We start from the raw sequence: 25,406 nt of genomic DNA, 5'->3' as shown, positions 1-25,406 counted from the left end.
AAATCAATGTTAATTATTCGTCATTTATTCCAAATGCTTGATGGCAGTGGTTACAGCCAATAGCAAGCAAATTATGAGCATGAGAGAGCATTTTGCTCACAGAGCTAGGTTGCTTTTTGTAATTTTTTTTGTCTTTCTAAATTAAATTTTCGTTTAAAAACAGCCTTTTTCTTTACTCAGGTTATCTTTTTTATGCTTTTAAATTAGCTTAATATGAAGCATTCAGATATGATACAAGTTAAAATATAATAAAGTGTTTTTATAATACATATTTTATTTGTTTACATTTATTTATTTATTTAAATTGGGCGGGTTGTGGTGGCGGATAACGCGACCCACTTTTGGAGGCTTTGAGTCCTCGACGCGGCCGTCCCGGGTTCGATTCCCGGACCTGGCGACATTTGCCGCATGTCTTCCCCCCTTTCCTGTCAACCTACTTTCATATAAGGGACAAAAAAAGAATTTTTTAAAATGACTATTTAATTTGAAAAAGAAGAAACGTCGCAGTCACTTAGCTTCCATTAAAACTTTCGGAGTAAAAGTGTTGTAGATGGATGAGTGTTTGAAAATGCCACTCATAAAATGGCGCTGAAGTTGACGTAGAATTCATTCGCGCGTGCGCTTATGGGGTAGCGCTCAGCCACCAGTCATGATCAGCCGATCAACGAGTCGCCGAACTCGATCGGTTTTCGACTCGAAAGTCTTCCCACGCAGCACATGGCGACACTGCATGAGAATTTGACATGTTATGAAGTGGAGCGGAATAGTTTTATAACCGTTTGCTAATTTCTGGAATATATATATATATAGAGAGATTTTGTTTTACAAAATGTCGCAGTTACAGGCGAGGTTCTTCACAGAAGACCAAAGGTGAGACTGTAAACAGAGAGACCCAGTAGCAGCGCCTTAAGCTAGCTGAGCAGCTAGTTCGTGATGCTGAACTCTAGCGGAGTCAAATTCATTTAATCTTTGCGTTTGAGTTCTGTTGTTAACTTACTACTAAAGTGCAGGTAGACCGTAATTTTAGCTTTTTAGTAAGCTACTTATAATAAACGTAAAGTTAGGACTAGCTGCTGTCATTATTTATCTTTTAATTTGATAGCACTGAAACAGGCTGATAACTTTCTCTGTCTGTGTGTGTGTGTGGGTGTGTAGGTATATTGTAGATGACGTCCCATTCTCCATCCCAGCTGCCTCTGAAGTCCAGGATCTTAGCAACGTTATCAACAAGCTCCTGGAAGCAAAGCATGGTAAAATGACAGAAAGCACAAACAATTCAAATTATGCTACCACGAGCATAGCTGTTTTTACATAACAAAACTGGCACATATCTTATAAAATAAAAAGTACTTGTTTTCCGTAATCGCATGAAACAGCAGCCATAGCCTCACAAAGATGAACGCTGTTCTAGAAAAATACTCTTGAACATAATGATGCCTTCGTGGAACAAATTACTATGAAACAATATGATCAATTTCCTTTATAGTAACCTTCCATACAAAGACATAAGGAAAAACTTTTGCAAACTATCTAATTACTTGTTGCAATATTGATGACTTAAAAAACAAAACACAAAAGCCAGCTATAAATTCAAGCTATAACCGCAGTTCATTTGTTGCAGTATTTTGTGTTTTGTGCTTGCTCCAACAGCATCTCACAGCAGGGTGGAGTTTGACTTCCTGGTCAAGGGTCAGTTCCTGCGAACCCAGCTGGCCACTCACATGGAGACAGAGGGAATATCAACGGTAAGACCTGCCTGAACTTTCTTTAACTTTTAACTTGAACTGTTCTAAAACCTAGTAAAGCTGAGTGTTCCCGTCTGTGTTTCAGGAAGACGTAGTGGAGATAGAGTACGTGCAGCGGCTCACGGCGCCGGAGCCAGAGGAGTGCATCATGCACGACGACTGGATCAGCTCCGTGGAGGCGGACAGCGAGTGGTAAACATGTCCTGCTTCGATTTGGAAGACGTCACTTATTCGTCTTAATAAAGCTCCAGTTTTGTTCAAATTTCCCCTCCGCCCCCCCGTTTTTCCAGGATCCTAACAGGATCGTACGACAAGACAGCCAGGATATGGTCTTTAGAAGGGAAGGCGGTGACGACAGTGGCTGGACACTCTGACGTTGTGAAGGATGTTGCCTGGGTCAAAAGAGGTCAGCTTGCTTAGAACTTTACATCCCAGTTTGTAGGTGTTTGTTGTTTTTTCTTAGCTTAAAGTTTTGTTTTGTTGCATAGACGGCCTGACATCCCTGCTCCTGACTGCGTCTCTTGACCAGACCGTCCTGCTGTGGGAGTGGAACTCTGAGAGGAACCAGGCGAAAGCCAGACACTGTTACCGGGGACACACAGGAAGCGTCGACGCCATTTCCACAGACCCCACAGGCTCTAAGGTCAATATTTAAAACTTTAGTGTTTTATTTTTGAATCGATAAGCTCCGATTAACAGGGTTTTCTCTGTTTCTTTCAGTTCTGCAGCGGCTCCTGGGACAAAATGTTGAAGATCTGGTCGGCGGTGCCCACAGAGGAGGCGGACGAGGTGGCGGAGCCCGCTGACCGACCCAGGAAGAAACAGAAGACCCAGCAGCTGGGCCTGACCAGGGTACGCACAGAACCCGACTTGGAACAGCTCAAAACCACCCCTCCAGCTTCTAACTCATGTTTTCCTTCTCCGACACAGACCCCCCTGATGACGTTGTCCGGACACAGCGAGGCGGTGTCCTCCGTCTTGTGGTGCGACAGCGAGGAAGTGTGCAGTGCATCCTGGGACCACACCATCCGATTGTGGGACGTGGAAGCCGGAGTCATGAAGACCACGCTGGTAAGAAGAGCAGCAGCTCAATGTTAAAGTTTTAGCCTTATATTCTTTAGTTAAGAATATATATATTTATATATTCACTTTAAAAAGTGACTATATTAGTATATATAAGTCGGTATTGATATATATTTAACCCTAATCTCTTTTTCTACACCTGCTGGTTACCATGGCGCCCCTTTGTGTTGCAGCTGCAAACCTTTGTGTTTTTTATTGGGATTTTGTGCAAGAGGTCAACACAAACGCATGCATTATTTTTTGAATTATTTTCAAATAAAAATCCAAAAAGTGTGGCATGCAATTATTTTCAACCATTTCTACACAATTATTCCTGTATAAAATATGTTGCTACCAGTTGTAGTGTCCACCCAAGCAAGCAATTAAAATTTTTTTTTTAACAATGTTAAATTTAAATGTTGTTAAATTTTAAAATGGTAAAGAAGAAATTTCGGAATTTTTTTTTCCAGCAAATTTTTCACTGAAAATTTAGTCGTGAGATTAAGTCTCAGAATATTTTGAGGGGAAAAAAGGTGGGGACTTTTCCAAGTTTGAAAAGTCAAAAATTTGCTAAAAGAAAACTGAGAAATTTTGATTAAAATCAGAAATTGTCTTGAAAAATTCAGGGAATTTCTTAGTTCGAAAATGAGTTTCTGAGATTAATCTCAATTTTCTTTTCTGACAAATTCTCAACACATTTCAAACTCAGAAGAAGTTTCATTTGAGAAAAAAAACTAGGAAATTTCTGAATTTGACAAGTCGAAGAATTTGCTAGAAAACAATAAGTTTTGAGATTAAACTCTAGCAAATTTTTGACTTTTGAATGTCTCAAATTTCCTTGCCTGTTCTAGAAAATGTCCACTTTTTGGTGAAAACTTACACCTCCTCTTTTCTATCTTCAATGCCTCGACTTGTAAATTTTCCTTTTTGATGAGTGAAGTTTTTTGAATTGAATTGAATTAAATTGAAAAATCATTCAACCTCTGATTGGTAGATTCTTAATTAGATTTAGAAGTGGGCCAAAGCCTTAATTTGTTTTTCTCCACAGCTTGTAGAAAAATGGACTTCCTGCCAATCTGGTGCTTTGAGTTGCTCCATAGCATAGTATCCCAATAAAATATGTTGAAGATTACTATAATGCCAACCCATGCTGAAATTACAAGAAGCACTTTTATGCCACATATCAATGTGTGGGAATGTTTTTGCAGATGCATCTGTTTAGTAGTAAATCTGTTTCTGTTATGTTTCCCACAATGCATTCTGTTTTGTTCCCCCCAAGTCGGGCAGTAAAGTGTTCAACTGCATCTCCTACTCCCCTCTGTGTCGACGGCTGGCCTCAGCCAGCACCGACAGACACATCAGACTGTGGGACCCTCGCACCACAGGTGCCAAACTGAGCTTAAATGATCAGAAAGAAAAGTTTTAAAAACTCCCCTCCTCTTTTCTGCTTCCTAACGTCGTTTCTGCAACTTCTGCTCATCAGACGGAACCCTGGTGCTGTTGTCTCTGACGTCCCACACCGGCTGGGTCACCGCAGTCAAGTGGGCACCTTCCCATGAGCATCAGCTCATCTCCGGTTCCCTAGACAACCTGGTCAAACTCTGGGACACCAGGAGGTATGTAGATATGAAGTAGACATTTTGTTGAAACTCTGAAAATCGTGACGAAATTAGATGTTTGGAACTCGGTTGTTCATAATCAAGTTGCTCCACCTTTGTGTCTTGGGCACAAAAATTGTATTTGAAAGAGTGGGAAATACTTCTTTTTTTTTTAAACCCATTAATGTCAATTTCTGCAATTAAAACCTTCCCATTTATGCAAATGTGAAATAGAGATCAGATCTTTTTTTTTGAAGTTGTCAACAAATTGGTCGACTTAAAGAATGTGAATATATCATCACCTTGTAGAAAACAAAAGTTTGAAGCAATTGTTAATATTAAAGAAAGGGGTGGGGATATATTTATGTTAAAATCCAACCACATTGGTTGTCAGTTAAGAATTAAAGTGCATTTTTAATTAAAGTTGCACCTTTTACAAGAGATTAAACAAAACTAACATTCCAGAAACCCAAAAAAGAGGAAAATCAAAGAAATTAATGTTTTGTAGCTCGATAATTATTCCCACTTATAATTTTTTTCTCACGTTGTTCGCAAAATCGACAGTATATGTGAGAGAATCCATCAAGGTTATCGCATTTGCATAGTAATCTGATTGTTACCATGGTTACCGCAGCTCTTGTTGCAATCATTAAAGTTTCAATTTGGATTTGGTTTCCTCAAATCCACATCGAGTCAGAATCACACATAAAAGCTTAAATAAAAGCATTTATTCACCTACATCACTTAACTGATTCCATAGTAGATAAAGCAAGACGTTCTGTTCCGTTTGGAGCAGGCTTCCTGGCTTTGTCAGAATGACCTTTAGGGGTCATTTATCCACACTTTTTCGTCTGCGTCGTCTCAGTCTGTGAACCGTTTCGTTTCAGCTGCAAGGCTCCGTTGTACGATCTGGCAGCTCACGAGGACAAAGTGTTTTGTGTGGACTGGACAGACAGCGGGGTGAGGCAAACCATCAGGATTTCTCACCAGCTCTCCTTTTAACCGGTCGCAAAACGTCATTTTCAGCGCCTCAATTGTTGTTGTGCTTTTGTTTTTTCAGCTGATGTTGAGCGGCGGCTCAGATAACAAGCTCTACACCTACAGATACTCAGCCGCTCAGACAGATGCAGGAGCGTAGGCAGACGCCGGCCATCTTGTTTTCGGATCCTGGTTGTTTTAAGCAGATTTTTTTTCAATTTAAATGTCTCCCTCTGACCCAAGTAGAGTATAAACTAATGTTCCTTCTTCAAATGTGTCGACTTTAATTCAAGTGCTTTGGTGGAAATGTTTAGTTTACAAAAGACAAATAAACCTAAAGTTATGTACAAGTGTTGTCTACATGTAAAGAAGGTATTTGTAATTAAAAACTTTTTTTTACCGATGAAGCCTTCGAAAATGTTGCCTGCGTTGGTATTTAATCCCCTTAGCAATTAATAATGCAATTACAAGTTCAAACATCTGCTTTTTACATCTAGAATTTTTCATTTTTCTTTGCAAAAAACATCGAGCTAAGTAAAGCTAGCTCGCTTCCGATAACATTCACATACCATTGTTTGGATGGTGGAATGTGTAGAGCATTTTGAATTAAGCTAAAAAAAATAATAATTAAATTCTGGTCTGGTCATGCATTGTGACCTTAGTGGATGTAATGTCAAATGGTAAGAAAATGTTACAATTCTCTTAAATAAACTGAGTTTTGGTGGTTGTAACATAAAAATGGAAAGCATTCAAGGAATATCTATGGTTTTGCCAGGCACTGGCAAAACCATAGATAGATTTTTTCTGTTTATTACATACACAGAAAAAAATATGTAAAAAATAATTTAATCTCTAGGTCAATTAAGAAGGTTTATGCCAGTATTAATTTCCTTTTAGGAAATGTCACACCTCGTGAACTTCCTCTTGTGGATAAGCCTTTCCTGCTCAGACTGGTTTGGCGACCGGGACTTGCCACTCTTCACCTTCCCATAACACTGGCATGTGCTATTTTATTTGCATTTAGACGTTTCCCTATTGATAACACTTAATTAAAGTCTTGTGAAAAACTTTAATGTATCTTAGCAGACAAAAGGTGAACTTGTTACGTCGTTCGCGGCTTTTATCACAATAGACGATCTTCGACGGAATCTGACGAACAGTGCCCCCTCGTGGTAATTCGCCGCCATTGCAGCGCGTGTGCATATCCTGTTTCTCTGACTCAGAGGATGATGGCTATCGGGAGAGGAGGTTAGTGGAGCTGCTCCGCATAGATGCTCGCGCCGCTGGACAACAGTACGAGGAAGGTAGTAGTTTATCCTTTAATTTCACATTCATACGGAGCAACAGAGAGGAAGAGAGGGCGAAAGTAACCCGACTTGTTGACGGGTCAGTCGCTGCTTTGAACGTTCATCTGCCGAGACGTTCTCCAAGTGACATTTGCTGCTAGCTAAATTGTTGCTAGCAGAGAAACCCAAGTGACGCTTATTTTGTCGACTTTCGCAAACCACTTATCCACTTTATGGCGGTATTTCTCTCGGAAGTAACACATATCCGAGTGACACCTCGGAGTTTTCTTCTCTTGTCAACAAAGGGGGGCGTTCAGTGAAACCGAACACCTGCTTCCACATCAGCTGCTGCCAGGTCGCAGGTTTCTGCTCCCAGCTCCGGGAACCATATTCAATTAGCCCATTTAGCCTGTAGCGTCTATCAGCTCTGTCCAGCTACAGATAAGCCACAATAACAGGTTGTAACTTGATTGCAACGCTCTGGCTTGATAGGAACGATTGTCAGCTTGGAGTTCAGTCTTCTCTTAAAGCAGCTATCCAGTCTTCTCTAGAAAATCAACAGAACTCCGTTTAGTCAGTTTGTTACCTATAGAACAACTTGTCATGGTCACTTTTGGGTTTGTTTTGTTGTATATTGTTAATCAGAGTCCATTGGACCAACACGGGAGCCTCCAGGCATATGTCTGATGACATCACACAAGGCATAGGGCAGCATATAAGTTCGTTTAAGTATGTGTATTTGGCTTTTTTTCCTTTTCTTTATTTATACCTGAAATTTCTAGTGGTTCTCAAAGCATAGGCATAACAAAATGTAACTCTTTTCAAAAGTGCAAATTTTCTTAATTCCCTATTTCTATGAAATTGATTAAATGCCAAAGAAAGTTGTACATCGCTTGGTTAGTTTCTGTAAAACTCTTAACTTTTGGGTTCTTTCAGAACACAAAACGGCGGATATCCAAAGATGGAGGGGTATGTAACATTGAAGCGCACCCGATTTTGGTTTACCCTGCCACAGCGTAGGTCGGACCCAGCCTTTTTGTCCCTTAAACCTCCAGGTTTGCTGCGGACATGCTGAGTGGTGGCCGGGCTCTGCTGGGCGAGGACAGCTCAGTGATGGCGCGCATGCAGAAGAAGTTCTGGAAGACCAAGCAGGTCCTCATCAAAGCTACAGGCAAAAAGGAGGACGAGTATGTGGTGGCTTCAGATGCCGACCTGGACGCCAAGCTTGAGGTATGCCTGCTTATTTATAACATGTTGGGGGGATTTCTGCATTAAGAGTCCTCTATGCCAACAAGCTAATAAATGTGGCATTTTTATATAACAGTCTTTTGCCTATTGAATAGATATGACGGCGTAGGTATAAAAATAACTGAGTAAATTTCTGCCTTAAAACAAAAAAACTTTCTAAAAAAAAAAAAGGAAATTCTGAGTTTACTCCCATTTTTTTGGTGCATTTATGCTACTCTTTTATTTATTTATTTACTTTTTCCTATCAGCACTGGACCCTAATACATTGCTGCAAATAGATGTATTCAAATTATGTAAAAATGTAAAAAGAATTTAATTTGTTAAGCTGCTTTTTACTCATTTTTAAAAAAAAATTCAAGACAGAGTATCTAGTACAAAAATAAAGGTTCTGGAACGTTCCATTTGCATCGTCCCCATTTGGTTCCCATCTTTTGGAACTTAAAAACAAGCATGGACACGTCGTGTTGGTTTGTGAGGGATGTGGTACTGTGTGTGTGTGTGTGTGTCGCTGAATATTGAGGGATAAACTGTGAGCTTTTTGTTCAGTCTGGAACAAGATCCTGCAGCCTGTTTGCCCCCAGATCCCTCCCCGCTGTCATGGTGATCAGAAAGAGGACTGGGAAAAGAAAATTGAAACACAATATTTTAATGTTTTTTCTTCCCGTTTGCCTCAGAAATTGTCCACAGGGCACTAAATGAGCAGATCAGATTTGCAAATACTTTAAACCCTTGGATATTTTGTGTTCTGTAATGCATGTGTTGTATATATTGTCTCTAAAACAAGGCAGGGTTTATCAGACACACATGGAGTCAGTGAACCAGTCCATATTGCGCCCAACACAACAACTTGTGCAGAATGGCCGTTCTGTGTGTTGACAGATGTTTGACCACTACTGAGAGAGACACACTGAAGGAAGTCTCTGTTTATTCTCCAGTTAATAAGTAACTCTGAACATGTGCAGCTGCGTCGTCCATTTTTCTGTCTTGTGGCGTTAAAGAGGTGACTCCTTATGTTGCTTTGTTTTAAGCTTGCTGTTGTGTGTTTTTAATCTAAATTTGGCCCTTTCAGATGTTTTATGAAAGGTAATGGAGACTTCTATTTTGTTTCCTCTTCAGGAAAGCCTCAGAGATTCTGTTGCTATGATACATGCTGTGTACCGCCGTAGCAAGCTTTTCACAAGGCAGAGGGATGCGAAAAGGGACGATCCCAAAAAATCCGCTGTAAAACTAAAATAAACTAAATGTAGAAACATTACCATAAATTCTCAAAGTAAGAATATTTGTATGCTTAAATTCATATTCCTAGGTTACAAATCTCAAATGTGTTAAGTTCTCTTGTGTTTTTCTTAAATCTTATTTTTTTTGTTTTGGAATTTCTGCCATTTGGTTCCGTGCTTTGATTGATTGATCGGTTCTTTTTCACCCGCATTTAATTTACATACGCTTTAAGTTCCAAGCGCAGTACTTTGCGTGTGAATGAATCGTAAAATTTTGCACAATTGTGGCCCTCTTGGTGTTCCGTACACAAGAATTGTGCTACCACACCGACAGTCGAGTGCAGAGGAGGTGAAGCAAGAGTTTTTGTTAGAGTGTGTGAGATTTAAACTTTCAACTCCAGAAATAATTGTTTGTCCACATAGATATGTTGCGTTTACGTCAGTCTCACTGCATGTATAGAAGTATAGCTTCTGAGGAAAACTGTGGGAAAAGTGTTTGTTTAATCATCTCAATAGAAAAATTCTTCACTTCCTTAAAATATCTTAGATTTTTCTCACGTTACAATCTCAAGCCTGACTGTATTTTGATAATTACTGGTTTATTTTGTTTTTCTAAATTATACATTTTTCAGTTCTTCATCTCCTTTCACCGATACACTCCTCACCATGTGTGTCGTTTTCTGCAGTTCTTCCGCTCCGTTCAGCTAACGTGCACAGAGCTGCTGAAGGTGATCGAAAAGTACCAGCACAGAATCACACGTGAGTCAGAACCACCGATATCTGCCAATATCTGTTTTTGAATTTACAGATCGATTCTTGTTTACTCCCCTTTTTTCCCCCCATTTTTTATTCCCAGGGTTGTCCCAGGAGGAGAACGAGCTCGGCCTGTTCTTGCGTTTCCAGGCTGAACGTGACCGGACTAAGGCCGGGAACATGATGGAGGCCACCAGCAAGGCCCTGTGCACCTCTGCCAAGCAGAGGTCAGCATCTGCAGCTGACCATCAGTTAACTACTGTTTAGGACAAACGAAGATTTTAAACTCTGAAGGCTTGTGCTTCTTTTTTCTCGTGTCTTTAGGATGGCGCTTTGCCCACCGTTGCAGCGCATGTATCAGGAAGTGGAGACGTTCCGACGGCGCGCCATAGCCGACACGCTGCTGACGGTCAGCCGGATGGAGAAGACCCGCACGGAGTACAGGGGAGCGCTGCTTTGGATGAAAGACGTCTCTCAGGAACTGGACCCGGACACCTACAAACAGCTGGAGAAGTTCCGCAAGGCAGGAAGCGTTTGGATCGCTGTCGCCCCTCTGTTCCGCCCGCCCGCGTTGCTTCATCGTTCCCGTGTGTTTCTGCTCTCAGGTCCAGTCGCAGGTCAGAGGGACTAAGAGCCAGTTTGAGAAGCTGAAGAATGACGTGTGTCAGAAGGTGGACATGCTGGGAGCAAGCCGCTGTAACATGCTGTCTCACTCCCTCTGCACCTACCAGGTCCACTGCAGTTCACATACCGTCACGTGTCCGTCAGGTTCAGCCGTCGGTAACTAAAAATTTCTCTCCTCCCGGTTCCGTCAGACCACTCTGCTGCAGTTCTGGGAGAAAACTGCCAACGCCATGTCAGGAATCCATGAGGCCTTCCAAGGGCACATACCGTACCAGTTCACCACAATCAAGGTGCTGCAGGCTGCGTTTTGAATCTGGGCAAAATTCTGCCTTTAGACGTAGTAATCCAATTATTATTATTATTATTTTCATCTTTCCAGCATCTACGGGATCCACTGGAGGAAATCTCTGATTTCCAAAAAGAAGAGAAGGACGAAAAGGCCCGACAGAGCAACACAGACAGGTGAATTTTCATGTCAGTCAATTAAATGTCTTAAAACTCTCGTCTGAATCAGACATGCAAATCCTTGTAGCAGTATTCATTCTATATTTCCTTTTCCACATTTTCTCAGTATGTATTAGTTTGATTTATTGAAATAGATCAACAAAAAGTAGCACATTCTAAGGTAGAAAATATTCTTAAATAAATGTGTAATTTATGTGTAAAATGTGTAACACTTTGAAGAACCGTTTTTCGCTGAAGTTACTACTTAAAATCGTGTGGCGTTGAAGTTGATTTGCTGTTGGTTTTCTAGTTGTCAATATGTGAAAAAAAGATATTATAGATTTTAGATGCTATGCTAATACTGCCTCCTCGCTCTCAGCTTGCTCTGTTCTATTATTCTTTTCTTAAATTCTCCAAATGTCTTTTGTCCTTCCTCTCAGCCTGGTGTCCTTGGATGATGACAAGCCAGCAGAAAGTGCATCTAATTCAGGTTAGTGCTGCCCCCTGTTGGCTGAAACATAAAATAGCTCAGGCACGTTGAACAACAGTAGCTTGTAATAATTCCTTAAAGAGATTCAGACGGGCTGCTGTAAACTTTTTAGTTTTTATTGCTTGGTTTTGATCAAAATAAAAAGTTATATTTCTGTTTACCAATGCAGACCTTAAGCTCAGCAGTGATGGGCAGAGCGAGGCTGGTGAAAATGGTAAGTGATCTTTCTTTTTTTTTTTTATGTGTGTGTGTGCATTCATTTTCTGTAAATTGTCCACATGGGACTGCTGTTTGTTAGTGTGAGCGGGAAACTTTTAGAAAGAGTCTGATCTCAGCGCACCAAAAACATTCCAGCCATGCACGACCTCAGAGGGCTCTCTGGAGACGCCGGCGACGACCTTATGCTCATGGCCTGTGGCATGCCGCCCCCACCAGGCGCCCCCCTGGTCCCGCCTCCTCCTCAGATCGGTGACCAGAGCGAGAGCTGGAGCTTTGGACGCTTCGAGCCAAGCCTCCCACAGCTGCCCGCCTCGGGTAAACTGGCTGGTTGTTTTCTCCACTCTCTCACTTTGACCTTAGACTTCAACTTGCTCACGCTTCTCTTCTTGGCTGCGGGGGAAATTCTTACCTTCTTCATTTCCACAATCAAACATAATAAGCACAAACTGCTCCTGTTAAGCTGCGTTTCCTGATGTTCAGAGTCTTCTTCCTCTCGTTCTGTGGGTTTAGGTGACAGTTTGCTCTCAGTCGGTCTGCCGATCCCATCAGAACCAGGGCTAATGCTGGAGGAGGAAGATGGTGAGCGGAGCGACATGGCTTTCCTGAAGGACCTCCTCAGCCCGGGCCCAGGGGGCAGCGATGAGTTCAGCAGAGAGTGGCAGGACGCCTTCGGGGCGTTCGACCCCCCCAGCGTTCCTGCAGCCGGCACCGGACCCACCCGTCCCCCTTCCAACCCACCCAGCCCCACAGGCTTCCTGCCATCACAGCTGCTGGATCACAGTTTGAGCTCCTCAGGTCAGCCACACAGAGCAGACAGGGTGTCCACCACGCAGCAATAAAAAGTCTGAACTTTGTGTATCTAAAATTAAGGCCTAAAATGTCTTAAATTGATTTTAAAAAGTAAGTTGACCATGCAAGCCTGTTAGTTAATGGATGGATGGAGAAAGTTGTTCTTAATATGTTAATCACAGGTGTTAAATTTTGTCTTGACACAAGTATTTAATATCATATATTCATATTTAATTTTTCTCAGGCAAAAGTTTGAGTTGCACTTTCAAGACGGTTAAGGCTACCGTTGTTAGCAGTAGCCTCAGCCAACTTGAGAATGTAATGAGCTAGCTAGAAACCATAGCCTTGACACACCCTTCCTAGCTAGTCAGGGTAGCTAGTTAGCTAGATAACCTCGACATATTCTTGCTAACTAGCTAGCATACCCATAGCATGCCCTTGCTAAGTCCACATACCTTTGCTTGCTAGGAAGGGTATATTAACGGCTAGCTATCTTTTTTTGTGGCTATCATGGGTAAGTTCAAATTTATTGCCAGTTGGATAAACGAAGTTCGTACATTTCTATGGAGATGTAGGTCTTAAATTCTATTCATAGTGGTCGTAAAAAGTCTTAAATTTTGGTTGGTGAAACCTGCAGAAACTTTGACAGAGGTTATCCTCACTGTTACACAGCTTAAGAAATGTATTTACAACCATTAACTCCAGCATTTTTATTAGGGATTTTATTGCCTTACGTTGGTGTTAATAGTAAAAAACAAAAGTTTTCTTCTACTTCACAATTATGATTAAAGTTTGTGGTTGCAATGTAACAAAACATGTTAAAGATGGACCAACACTTTCACATTGACTCTTATCCATCTTATGTCCCCTGTATACTTTAGGTTGGGTGACTCCCCCCATGTTCCAAGCTCCACCCCTGCAGCTGCCCCCTGGTCAGAACCAGGCAGCTCCCCGCTCTCAGCCGGCTGCCGCTAACGGTACGACGCTCGGCTTTAGAAAACGTCTCAGCAGAACTGCTTCTTCCCAACCTGACCCTTCTGTCTGACGTTTCCTACAGCAGCTTCAGGAGGATCCAAAGACATGTCTGCGTGGTTCAACCTGTTCGCCGACCTCGACCCGCTTTCCAACCCCGACGCCATCGGACGCTCTGCTGATGAGCTGCTCAACGCCTGAACCTCTCGGAGCTGCTTCAATGTACCTTCACTCTCTCTTTGAAAAAACTAAAATCTGTATTACTGCAAATTTTCATTCCATCATAATTGAACACATACACACACTAATCTCCTTAGAGGCTTGAAACACTGAGCTGATAAACTCTCAGCTGCTGTAACCGACTTTAATACCAAGTTAAACACCGAGGCTGCAGTGGTTCGTGTTACCTGATCATGACTGCAGCGCCTGGACGTTAGGGAGGATGTCTGGGCCCCGCCTTTGTTTTGGATGTTGCTGTGCGCTTTCTGTGTTTGGTTTGTTTGGGCGTGTGTCTGTTTGCTGAGTGTACATATCCAGAGATCCAGAGTGGATAAAAAAAAAAAAAAAAGCCGCTTTCTGTGGCATTTCAGTTTTGCTGAAAACGGTTTGTGTGAAGTACCATATGATTGTCACAAATGATTCATAGGTTGGGATGTGATAGGTCTGTTTTTCAGAAATCCTGACCCCAAAAACAACACGCTAATCCATCATTTACAGGCAAAGTGAAACCACTACACTTTCATTGCATTTAAACAAAAGTTTAAAGCCAAAATGTGTATCTAGTACTTTTTTAATGTACACTTTCAGCTCTTTATGGAGTAAAACCAATATAACAAGCTGATGTTTGCTGGGTAGTTTCCAGAAAGCCAAATTTGTCTTTCATGTTCTATAGAATCGGAGAAAACTGCCATCGCTTTCTGTGGCGTCTCATTTATGGAACGAACATTTTAGCGATTTGGAAACTAGTTTTAAATCAGCCCCTACCTACTTGTACGACTGCATCATTTAAGCAGTTTGTGCTTCCTGCTTTGTGCATGAGCTACTGCCATGTTTTTCTGTTTGCAGTCGAACTAGTCTGCTCACCTTATGCCCAAAGAAAATAAGCAAACTGTACGACAGAACGCCGAGGCAGGTACAGAAAAATGCAATCTAACAGCTGAAGTTAACATTTTTTTTCTCAAGTTATAACTAAGTTTTTTGGTAATAAAATATGGTTAAATGACTGATAAACAATGAGCACAACTGGAAAGTTATTGGGTTTTCTCTGGGGTCATAAAACATCACATTTCATAAGCGTGAACAAACCCAAACTAAGATCAGAACCAAAATAAGTGCAAATAAGTTGAAACTTACAATTTACAGTAAATTTTATGTGATATTTGTCTAGAACTGAAGCAGAGTGGATTGTTCATGTGTATGGATTGGAAGTTGGAACGGAGGAAATGGTCAAAAGGTGGTTACAATCCGGCAAAGAGGTGAATTGACTCAGACCCAGTTTTAGAAATGGGTATTCCTAACTTTCATTTTGGTTTGGAAAGGTTCAAGATGTCAAATTTGTGATTTAGAAAGCTGACCACTGAGCCAGATAAACATTTCCAACTGCAGATGAAAAGACCAAATCAGAAAGTCAATATATCTCCTGAAAGCTAACACAAGCTTGCTAACATGACTATGAATCAGAGTTGTAACAGTAACTGTCTAGTTCACCGTCATTAACTTCTGCTAATTAGAAATGGAACTGCATATTTTGGGGTTCTTGCACACTTATAGGTCAATTTTCCAGATTTTTCCAGAGATCTGTTCTTTTTAAGCTCCTATTAGCGCTATAGCAAATATTTCTACTCTGGTCAGTCTTAGAAAATGAAACCTGGCAGAAACAGATGGATGGATGAGTCAGAATTGGATGCCACAGATGACTTGTAGATATACATATATTTTTCAATACTTTAGTTTTTTAACATTAACCCACAACTACAAATTAACTTTGCAAGAGGACTATTATTTGGTCATAAAGTATTAGTCTGGCATGTCATTTCTTTCTCCACATCCTCTCACAGCTAAACTGGTAAAAGCAGAGCTAACTGAGCCATTTAATGGGTTCTTCATGATGCAGCGGATACCAAATGCCTCGACATCTGGTTGAGATTTAGTCAAATGGTCTGGAGCAAACTTTAAACTGTGAATTCTCAGACTGAAATTCAAGGTGTGCAAACTCTAGTGCAACATCTACAAGCAACATGGTTGAAATTCCATCTACTGAATCCATCATCACAAGTCTAAGGCCAAGAAGATTTTGCTTGCAAATACTTAGTGCGTCATAATCATAATAATCAGCTGTCTGGGCATTGTGAGATACAAAACCATAATAAGTATGAAATAAAAGTCAAATATTGACTATTTTAGCTTCGTGTGCCGTTCAACACATAGTATCTGTGTTTAACTGAATCAATCCGAAGGAACTGCTTAACAAAAAGGGATTCATCTCCATGTGTGGAGTTCTGACAACTGAGTGCTTCAGTGTGATTTAGAGCAAATTTGTTTCTAAAAGGGATTTTTAAATGGAAAATAAAAAGGGTCCAAAATGCACCGAATCCTCAGTTGGGATATTTGTTTGCTGACATTTTTAACAAGCTGCACATTAATATCCCAGCTCACCTACTTATGTTTCACTTCATTTACCTTCTATTGCAACTTTAAAAAAAAAAAAAAGACTACTAGAATATTACTATTTCTGTCACATCAAATGTAAATCTTACTTTTCACACTGAAAATAAAAGAATGTATTTCTCAAGTCAATAAGAAGCGAGTCGTTTATTGTAACTATGCCTTTTATTTCACTCAAAGGGGTTTAAAAGATGAAAACTTGGCAGTTTGGTTCCCTATCAACTGGACACGCAAACAAAGAAACGAAGCCTCATTCCAAAATGCTTTTCTTTCCACACTGAAACAAGCATCCATGTTTCAGATGTTTAATCTTTTTTTCTCTCTCTTTTTTTTTTTTTTGTTGTTGTCTTTTTTGGTGGCATTTCCAGGGGACAAGTCGGAACATGCCGCCATCGTTGTGATTGTGTTTCAGCAAGTGGATTTTGGAACGGGCCAATTTTATTTTTTATTTTTCTCCCTTTTTTGTCGTAACTAGCCGTTGCTCCAAGTCGGGTCGCTGAACAAATAACATCCACACTTTTCTACATCTACTCTGCTACAAATTAAAGTCAGTCGGGATTTCCACCGTGTGAGGCTACATAGAAAGCAGTTGTTGTTTTGCTCCATTTATGTTAGCATATATCTTTGTATCCTACTCTCTACGACCTGAGATGTCGGTTCTTGTTTAGAAATCTCCGAAGACCCAATTCGTCTCCTGTCTGATAAATAAATACATTATTATTCACAATAATGAGTCAAGTTGTAATTCACAGTACTCAGCTGAGAAGTCGTACGTTACACTTGTTGCCTCGTCCGATTACATATCTCTGTCAGCCAGTAATACAAACACAGTGCCTCTGTATTTACAAGTCCAGTACATTCCTGTCCCACTGTAGCAGGCACCGTTAAGTAATTGTGACATCTACAAAAATACAGGAGGGTGGGTTCTGACCCGGAGAGGCTGTCAATGTGTAAAGTACAGTCATCTAACCAGATTCAGTTTATCTCAGTGAAACTTTTGTTATATCTTCGTTAAAGAATGAAGTCTTTATTTTAGTTCATTTAGTGTATTATTCTGGATTATTTAGTCTCTCTAAAACGTAGAATTTGTGAATTTCATACAGCGTAACATAATTGCAGACATCAATGTAAAATGGCAGACAATGAGACGGCTGGAGACACTCTGCTGTTTATCAGGATCATGACTGAAGCAGTGCTAGGCTAAATTCTTTCCCAAAGCAACTGCAGCGCTTTTCAAAAACAAATGTTCGATTTGGAAACAGTCCTACAAAAATATGGCAAGCCGACAAGAAAGATTTCAGTTTTGCACAATTTCCGAACACTCCGTCGCTTAATGACTTGAAAGGTAAGCTTTTGTTCTTTTTGTTTGTTCTTTAGAAAAACTAACAATGCAGCTGTCAGATTTCCAATCTTTGGTCTTGTAGGACTTTGATTTGCTGACATTGACTGGAGCCGGTTCTGTTTCCCTTAAAATTTATCAGTAACGGTCATTAGCTATTTAGGATTACAAGTTTGAGACAGCAGTTGCAGTAAAACATTACTTATAACATTTTGAAGCAGAAAATTCCAATGTAGTAGAGATATTTAAGCCTTTTTAGAATCTTATGTCATCAGTTAGCATGGTTAGCATTACCGAAACAGCTCAATCTGTGAAATTGCTATATAATGTCATTCTTTACCTTAACTCCTAGATGAAAAATCTACCAACATTTCCAATTCTAGCCAGTTCAATACCCGACTGAGGGTAAAGGTACTCCTTTCAAATATCTTACACTGTTTGTTACTTCTAAGACATAATTCTACAGACCACAGGAGTATTGAAAGTAGATAGCTTTCAACTATCACGCAGTTTAGGTTTGATGTTACTCAACCCAACCGATCAACCTTGTAGCAAATTTGTTTGTACATCTCTAGCATAGCAATGGATTCTATATGTTTATATGGGCCACACCAGTTCTATGTTAAGTCAATCTGAAATTAGTATGATAAAGAGACTAAATATAAAGAACCCTAACCTTACTACGTGTAGTTTGTTTGAACCATTAACAGTACACAGTTTCATTTGATTCTTTGCTGGCTATACAAATAGTTTAAAATTGTTTATTTTCTGCAACCCAGATTACCCCGATGGTCTGCGGGATGCGTGGAACCTTGGATTGACCAGCCTCTCCGTGAGAAAAACCCTGCAAGTAGGTGCAGTCAAAAGCAATACAAGCCGACCAAGACAGGAGGACCTCATCGAAGAGGAGGAGCTTGCAAAACGGAGAAAAGATGGGCGAGGGTGGGCAAAGGTTGGCGCTGAAGGGAGGTCGGGCGTGGGGAGGGGCAAGCAGACACAGGTTGAACATGCGTCGAACATCATAGCTCTGGCCTGTGTTTCCCATAGATACCCTGCAAATGGCTGATAAAAAAGTAGCAAACAGATCCCAGGATTTGGTCTGCAAGTATTTTAAGGATATACTGTTTGTACTTTTTCTTCTTTGCTCCTTGTATCTACAGCCTTCATAGTGCAATGATCACTATGAAGTGCAATGATCATGCTGTGACCATCATAACGCTCACAGCATTAGGATGGTTCAGGGAAACTGCGGTCTAAAACATCAGGCACATTTTTGAACTTCTCACATCCCTTCAAGGTATGCTACGATTCATCTGGCAGCACCAAAGTTAACCTCTGTGGTCGATCTGGCGGTCTCCAAGAAAACCAGCGGCCTTTTTTTTTTTCATAATGGAAGGCATAATTTATATCAAGACAAACAACCGTAGGTAGAAAAACAGATATGTCTGTGGAAAGGCGCCATGGTATAATACGATGAAATCAAAAGAAATGTCTGTCTGTTTTCCCCCCTTTTCCTCCTACAAGAACAGGAACAGAACCAGTGCTGAAGGTAGAAGAAAGCGGTGAAATGTGAGCTACAAACGCCTGCTCTGGAAAGCAGGAGTCTCAGGTCAGAGGAGGCGGCAGTGGAAAGAGCTTTTTAACAAAAGAAGGACATCAGAGAGAGCGCAGCTGGCATGCTAAAGGCATTTTTTTTGTTTGTTTTAGAAGCAAAACGGTTGATTCCGTAGTGTTTTCTGATTCAGCTGATAGGAAGGGGAACAAGGGTTGTTGACTTTGAGGCCAACGGGGCAGTCAGAAGCTCTCAGGCTCTTCCAGGAGACAGGGCTGGGTGGACAGAGGCACCAGGGACGGGGACAGGCTCCGGAGGCCCAACCCCGGGCGAAAGTTGAGGTCCGGGGCGGGAAGCAGGGGCTTGAGGATGCTGACGAGGCAGAAAGCAGAACCGCTGTTGGGGATGAAGTTGACCTTGTTGCGGTCGGGACACAGGAAGGGAGGGATCTCCTCCAGAGGTTTGGGCCTTAAAACAAAGTGACAATTAGTTTGTCACATCAGTATTCCTTTGCTATGAGTTACAGATGTATCATAAAACTTGAAAACTACTCACATGGACTCTTCAGATACTCTGACCTTCTCACAACCCTCTGGTGGTTCTCTCTTGAACATGTAACTGTTGTTGGGTCTGGGAGAGGCGGCGTACTTGGGCAGTGGGGAGCACGGACTTAGCTCTGGTTAAAAGGAGCATTTATTGCCCATTCTTAAAGTGTAAACTCTAAAATTCAAAATGTAAGAAAATCTTGAGTAAAATCGAGTTCTGCTCACCTTTCTCATCGTATGGGCTGCCTCCAGCCGTGTCGTTGAGGACGCTGAGGTAGGAGGGGGAGATGGAGTCCGGACGGCTGCTGCAGTTGCTGTGGTTGCCGCTAAGGCCACCCCCCGATGGAGTCTGCGTGTCGATGCTGCGGGTGCTGCTGCTGCGCTGAGGGGGAACCGGTGGCGGCGCGCGGTGGCCATCGGGGACATCCTGCGGCTGGGTGAATAAGTCACAAAAACAGCGTTGCAGCAATGCAACCCGCTATCCTTCATGGAATGCATCAACATGTTCTAGGGGACTCACAACAATGGTCTCGTCCTTCTCCGGGGTGTCTCGGATGATGATGCGCTCGATTTCCTGGTTCAGGCCCTCCACGCTGTTGCGGAAGCGAGGAGCCGAGGATTTGGATATAGGGATGGGTATGAGGATGGTCTTGGGCATAGGGGACTGCACAAACACGAGGAAGTATGTTTAGAAAGCAGCACACCCATCGGAAACATTGTTTCAGCAGACAAACTACAGAAAGCAACAAATAACAGTGTGATTACTATATCATGCTTCTCATCAGCTAACAAGGATGGTAACGTCTTTTGGCCCAGGAGACATTTCCAGACTGAAAATACAACTCTTTAAAGGAAATTGTATCGTACTAGTTCCAACTAAATTTAACTTACTATTACTAAGTATTTTTAAGTTGAAATGTACTTCAAAGTGAGGAGCCTCAACTTAACTTAGGACTGTTGTTTCACAGAATGGTTTGAATTATAGGGTTTTTGTTAGTGGCTGTAAAATTTGGTCAATGAACACTAGGGGGCACAGTTGAGACATTAAAAGCAATGATTTGGACTCCACGTGTAATCCTGAAGTTAATTATGGAAAATAACACATTTGCCTCATCTCAACTTTTATTTTGACATAATTCATTACTTGAATTGACATTTCAGGTAATCAGAACTACTTCTAGGTCTGTTTAAAGTGGCTGTTCCCAGGAAGGCAGGTGGTTTTACCAGAACTATCTTACCTCAGTGAGATTTTCAGGTAAGGATCTGCTTTGTAGTAAAAAGTTGTTCCAACTAGAACGCATCAAAAGTTCCTTCAGCAATTCTGACCTTTTACAGGTTTGTTGCTTTGGAACATGGAACTGATCTTATCCATCGATCTTGTCTACCTCCACAAAGATCTGAAAACCAGCTACTGCCCCATTGGGCGGTTGACTGACAGAACTGCCCACCAGGTCACGTCTGCACAGGTGGGGTCAACTGTACTCACCCCATTGTTGCCAACGTTATTGCTATATATAGTAACTTTTCAGACCAAAAAAAATTGGTATTGGCCAAAATCGTAATTGGCCGGTTGGGCTTTTTAAATATTGATCATCGGTTAGAAGAAGCCACTGATCAAGATCTTTTAGTTTGATCACAGAATGCAATTACATTAAATTACAGTATTACTGATTTTTTTTACTTATGAAGAAAAATCAGTAATTCTGTTTTGCTCTGGTTGCAGGTATTAGTACAGAATCAGGGCATGATCACCTGTGACTGAATGATGGCATGGCTGCCGTTGAATGGGGATTTGCGGTCCTTGTCCCTCCGATGGCGGCTGCTGCGCTTGCTGCGCTGAAGCTGCTGACGCAATTTGGCAATCTGGAGAAGAAAATGTTAACATTAACGTTGCTGGAACGTACCCATAGATCTGGTAGCAGTGTAAATGCGCAAGGCAAGACCAAGAGAAAGTGGGACGCAGACCTCCTTGAGTTGGTCGGTGCTCCCACAGGAGGCCGAGCGTTTGTGAGAGCCCCTCCTCCTCTCATCTGCCCAGGCCCTGGGGGTCTGAGACGAATGCATACACCATGTTTTTCATCATATAGCAACATACTTGATTATTATTTTTAACGTTTAGAATTCAAAAAAAAAAAAAGCATGTTGCCATTCGTCCTTTGCGGTGTATTGATGTGCTGTGGCAGAAAGATCTCTTTGATCAGGAGTCTCTGTTCGAAGTCTGTCACCGGTTGACAAGCAACGCAGCCCGATGATGCAACCACCTGCAACCTCCCTGAACCTTGTTGTGTTCATTGACACACTGACAGTCACATTTTTGCTTCGGAGCGGGAAAAAAAAGGCACAAACACAAACTTGAGCTGCTTCAGCTGACAGACACAATCTCATCTGTGCCAAATCAAAATAATGTTTTGAATAGAAATGTGCTGATCTGATATTAATACCTGTATCAGTCCCAATGTTGAAAACAATTCTAGATCAGGTATTGGTGAAAATTATCTATAAGAGCAGATCTATTTTGTCTAATTCTATGCTTTATCGTCTCAACAACGTAATTTTTTATTTATTTTACATTATATTTAGAATTTCTAATTGCACCTGTCACAGTTTATTTTTTACATGTTTGACCAAGGAAGTCAACTTATTGTTTTTCTCAGTTTCAGTATTATTCATTTTACACTGGCTGTTATTCTCCTAATTGCATTGACTGAACAAACTACAGGTGTGTTGTTTTTTACATGTTTGTAGCTTGTGAAGCTGTTGGTGTTTTTTAGTGTTCTGTATTGGTGCAGTGTTATCTGCACGAGCGTACTTGTAATTCAGTATATTTATGTCTCCGTTTAAGAAAAGAAACGTTTTAAGTCAATTCGGCACCTTTTTTCTGTATCAGATCGGTATCGGCCGATACCAAACCTCAGATATCTGTATCGATATCGGAAGTGAAAAAAGTGCATCCCTAGTTTTGAAAGCATCTAAATAAAGGAACTGTTAACAGGTTAGGTTTTTTTTTTTTTTTTTGAAAATCATCACAATTCTACATCAATTATACACTACTTTGTGATTATCTATACATAAAACCCAATAAAACACACTGAAGTTTGTGGTTGTGACGTCAAATATGCATTTATAACGTTTTGAAATAGCTCAGGAAGAAAAACAAAAAGAACTTTACATTGTAATGAGCACAAGCATGGAACAAACACTCACCTGCGTCGCTTTGTCCCTCATGTAGGGAACGTGTTGTTGCTGGCTGTCGTCCTGAGGCCAGGGACCTGTCAGGTGAGAGCCAGCGAGCGCGCCCTGCGAGGGCCACAGCTGGACGCGATGGTGGGAGACGGCGAGGAGAATGGAGGATGGGGAACGGACGAGCTCAGAGGGCGAGGAGGCCGACACCGGCAGAGAACCGCGGGGAGGCGCAGATGGTTAAGGCCACGGTCTGAGGGGGAAAAGGAGAAAGATGAGTAGGAAGGCCTGAGAATGCAAACAGTGTCCGCAAACGGTAAACAAATCAACAGCTGTTCTGATGGATAAGCCTGTGAACGTTCCACGTTGGTATGTCTAAGTTTAATCCAAACCATGCTGGGCAGAGGGGATATACCCCCCCTTGGGTAATGGCATTAAAACAGCTTTAGACACAGGCGGGGTAGGGTAGAGGCATTGGAGGACATGCAGTTTTTGGCTAACTGACCCAGATGGGAGCTACTGTTGGTTGTTTTGTTGTATTGATACATTATTGACCTATATACGAAGGTTCATAACGCATACCTGACGATTTAGAAAGAAAAAACAATACTAATATTATGTTCTTCTACTGCTTTTCCCATTTTGAAGACTTTTAATCACAACATATGCACCATTTATTCACATGTCCAAACAGCTTTGCTTGACTGTGCAGGTCCCAGAGCTAAATTTGGAAGGAGCCTTGACCAGCAACACATTACTGTTGCTAGGGAACCTGGCGAGGGGGTAGGGGGGGGACTTGGTGATCTTTATTAACACACAGCAGCAGGAGTGTCTGCGTGTGTTTTGTAGCTGAATAGGGAGTTCAGGCATCAGCTCATCAAAACTTCAGCCTTTTCTTGTTTCTCCAGTAGCACTGCTGCTGGTAGTTTTAAGTCATCAGTAAAGAGTCTCATTCTGCTGCTGTAGCACTGCCCTTTGTGCCGATCCAGACATCAATTTTGACCTTGTTTAAAGAGAGAAAGGCTACAAAGTCTCCAACTAATAGAAAAGAAAAACTGATCCACAGAGTATAAAAGTGAAACAGCTGAAAATAACAAGACGCTTGTTCATATTATTCATGATATAAGCAAAGAGTAAAGTATCAGCAAAACATACAATAAGAATAATATAAATTCATAACTTAAATTGGAGGATTTTCAACCACGTGCTCCAAAATCACAGAGCTTTTTGTCAAATAGTGAATGCACCATATCAAGGTGCTATTAAGCAACACTCTTCATTGTGGAAAGCACTTACTGAGGGAAGGAAACGCAAAGGTTTGCAATTTTTTAGTATCTGATATGTTTGAATTAAGTTAGAGGATGTCAGGGATATAAGAAATCTGCACTTTCTAAGACATCCCTGTAGCTTATTAACCGTGAGAGAGAGCGAAGCCATGAGTCGATAACAGGAAGGCTAAACTTTTTTTATTTTTGACTTTTAGCCTCCTGTTATTAAACACTCTGGATCTGGTAAAGCCTTTTATAAATCTCAACGTTACGATAAAGACCTACATTCTCTGGAGGACAATAATTAAGACTGTTTACAGTAAATAATGCTAGATGTACTAAAGATAGCAACTCTGTAATCATTCTACTAAATACAGTGTATTTAGTATTGGCCCCCTTGTGACCAGTATGACATTGTCACACTGCCGATAAGTTGGCTTTTATTTGTGTCACTTTTATATTTCATATTTTAACAGCGGTCGGAATAATCGTTGCTTTCAACTTTTAAATATAACTAATCATATTCATTATGTGTTTACATATATATTTTTTTAATATAGTGAAACATATTTTTACCCAAGCTGCTTATGTCACTCATAAATTATTCATTTTATTCCAGCTCTTTCTGCTTCCACATGCTCCGTCTTGCATGTCATCTCGGATCTGTCATTTAAAAACACGATAGAGCAAAGCCAAAAAAAATAAAATAAAAATAAATAAAATCACCCGAAGAACACGCCAATAACATGCCTGGACTATTAAGAAAATACATTTAACGCAACCGACATGATCCTAAATAAGTAAAAATGAATAAATTGTGCAAGATGTGGTTGCGGAGTGCAATGGAGGCCGCTTTTGTTTACATGGAGAGAAGCATGCACCACATCCCCGCGCATCAATACTAAAACAGCATGCAATGCTTTGCAAATGTTGCCTCTCTTAGTCAATATCACAACAATGCAAGCTGCATGCAGACAATAATAATAATAATAATAATAATTTTAAATAAATACATAAATAATACACTGACCTGCAGAAAATAAATGCAGCAGAGCATGGAGCAGCCCAGCCCCTGTTTGCCGCCTCCTGAAGATGCTAAAGAGGCGGAGAAAAAAGGCTGAGCAAGCTGCAGGCTGCTTCCACGCAGAAACAGGCAGACATGGAAAAGGTCAAAGCACGGGCTTCGTGGGTAAAATTGTAACAAGAAAGGTGTCTTGTTCGGATGGGGTTGGTGTGACACTGCCTCCCAGTCGTTGTGGATGGTTTCCCCCCCCCCCCTCCCTCCTGGTAGGATTGATGCGACACCACGGCTCGCTCGCTCGCTCGACTACCGGCGGACCATCTGGTCGATGGAAAAAATATAAATAAAAAATTGTAATTGCCGGAAGGAGAAGTGGCTGCGCACCGAGTTCGCGCGGTGCTGAAAACAAACA

At 41.2% G+C, this 25,406-nt stretch overlaps 3 protein-coding genes across 6 annotated transcripts; 2 read left to right on the top strand and 1 right to left on the bottom strand.

Moving 5' to 3' along the window:
• Positions 1-662: 662 nt before the first annotated feature.
• On the top strand, positions 663-5,801 carry wdr12 (WD repeat domain 12). The gene is made up of 12 exons (XM_028009945.1): positions 663-870; positions 1,156-1,250; positions 1,651-1,745; positions 1,831-1,937; positions 2,036-2,151; positions 2,234-2,388; positions 2,466-2,597; positions 2,676-2,816; positions 4,087-4,192; positions 4,291-4,423; positions 5,293-5,365; positions 5,466-5,801. Exons 1-12 carry the CDS (start codon positions 830-832, stop codon positions 5,541-5,543), a joined length of 1,272 nt encoding a protein of 423 aa, XP_027865746.1. The 5' UTR covers positions 663-829; the 3' UTR covers positions 5,544-5,801.
• A 737-nt stretch (positions 5,802-6,538) lies between these two features.
• ical1 (islet cell autoantigen 1-like) lies at positions 6,539-16,140 on the top strand. Of its 4 annotated transcripts, none has more exons than XM_028009941.1 (16): positions 6,539-6,687; positions 7,315-7,398; positions 7,606-7,638; positions 7,725-7,899; positions 9,821-9,893; positions 9,991-10,114; positions 10,212-10,410; positions 10,493-10,618; positions 10,703-10,801; positions 10,891-10,973; positions 11,396-11,445; positions 11,615-11,659; positions 11,800-11,979; positions 12,175-12,459; positions 13,335-13,430; positions 13,514-16,140. In XM_028009941.1, exons 2-16 carry the CDS (start codon positions 7,349-7,351, stop codon positions 13,624-13,626), a joined length of 1,731 nt encoding a protein of 576 aa, XP_027865742.1. In that variant the 5' UTR covers positions 6,539-6,687; positions 7,315-7,348; the 3' UTR covers positions 13,627-16,140. The 4 variants fall into 4 exon arrangements, with proteins under 4 accessions (XP_027865742.1, XP_027865741.1, XP_027865744.1 ...); XM_028009940.1 differs by having other exon boundaries at positions 13,511-16,140; XM_028009943.1 differs by lacking the exon at positions 11,800-11,979 and having other exon boundaries at positions 13,511-16,140.
• A 95-nt stretch (positions 16,141-16,235) lies between these two features.
• Positions 16,236-22,945, bottom strand: fam117ba (family with sequence similarity 117 member Ba; the record flags this gene model as incomplete). The annotated part of the gene is made up of 7 exons (XM_028009946.1): positions 16,236-19,448; positions 19,536-19,656; positions 19,751-19,958; positions 20,046-20,189; positions 21,278-21,388; positions 21,491-21,574; positions 22,730-22,945. Coding segments are annotated over 7 exons (1,110 nt in total), but the record flags the coding sequence as incomplete, so codon positions are not given.
• Positions 22,946-25,406: the final 2,461 nt, after the last annotated feature.

The sequence above is a fragment of the Xiphophorus couchianus genome, chromosome 24 (genome assembly GCF_001444195.1).
Source record: "Xiphophorus couchianus chromosome 24, X_couchianus-1.0, whole genome shotgun sequence".
Classification (NCBI taxonomy): Eukaryota; Metazoa; Chordata; class Actinopteri; order Cyprinodontiformes; family Poeciliidae; genus Xiphophorus; species Xiphophorus couchianus.
This window is presented reverse-complemented; position numbering and strand designations above follow the sequence as displayed.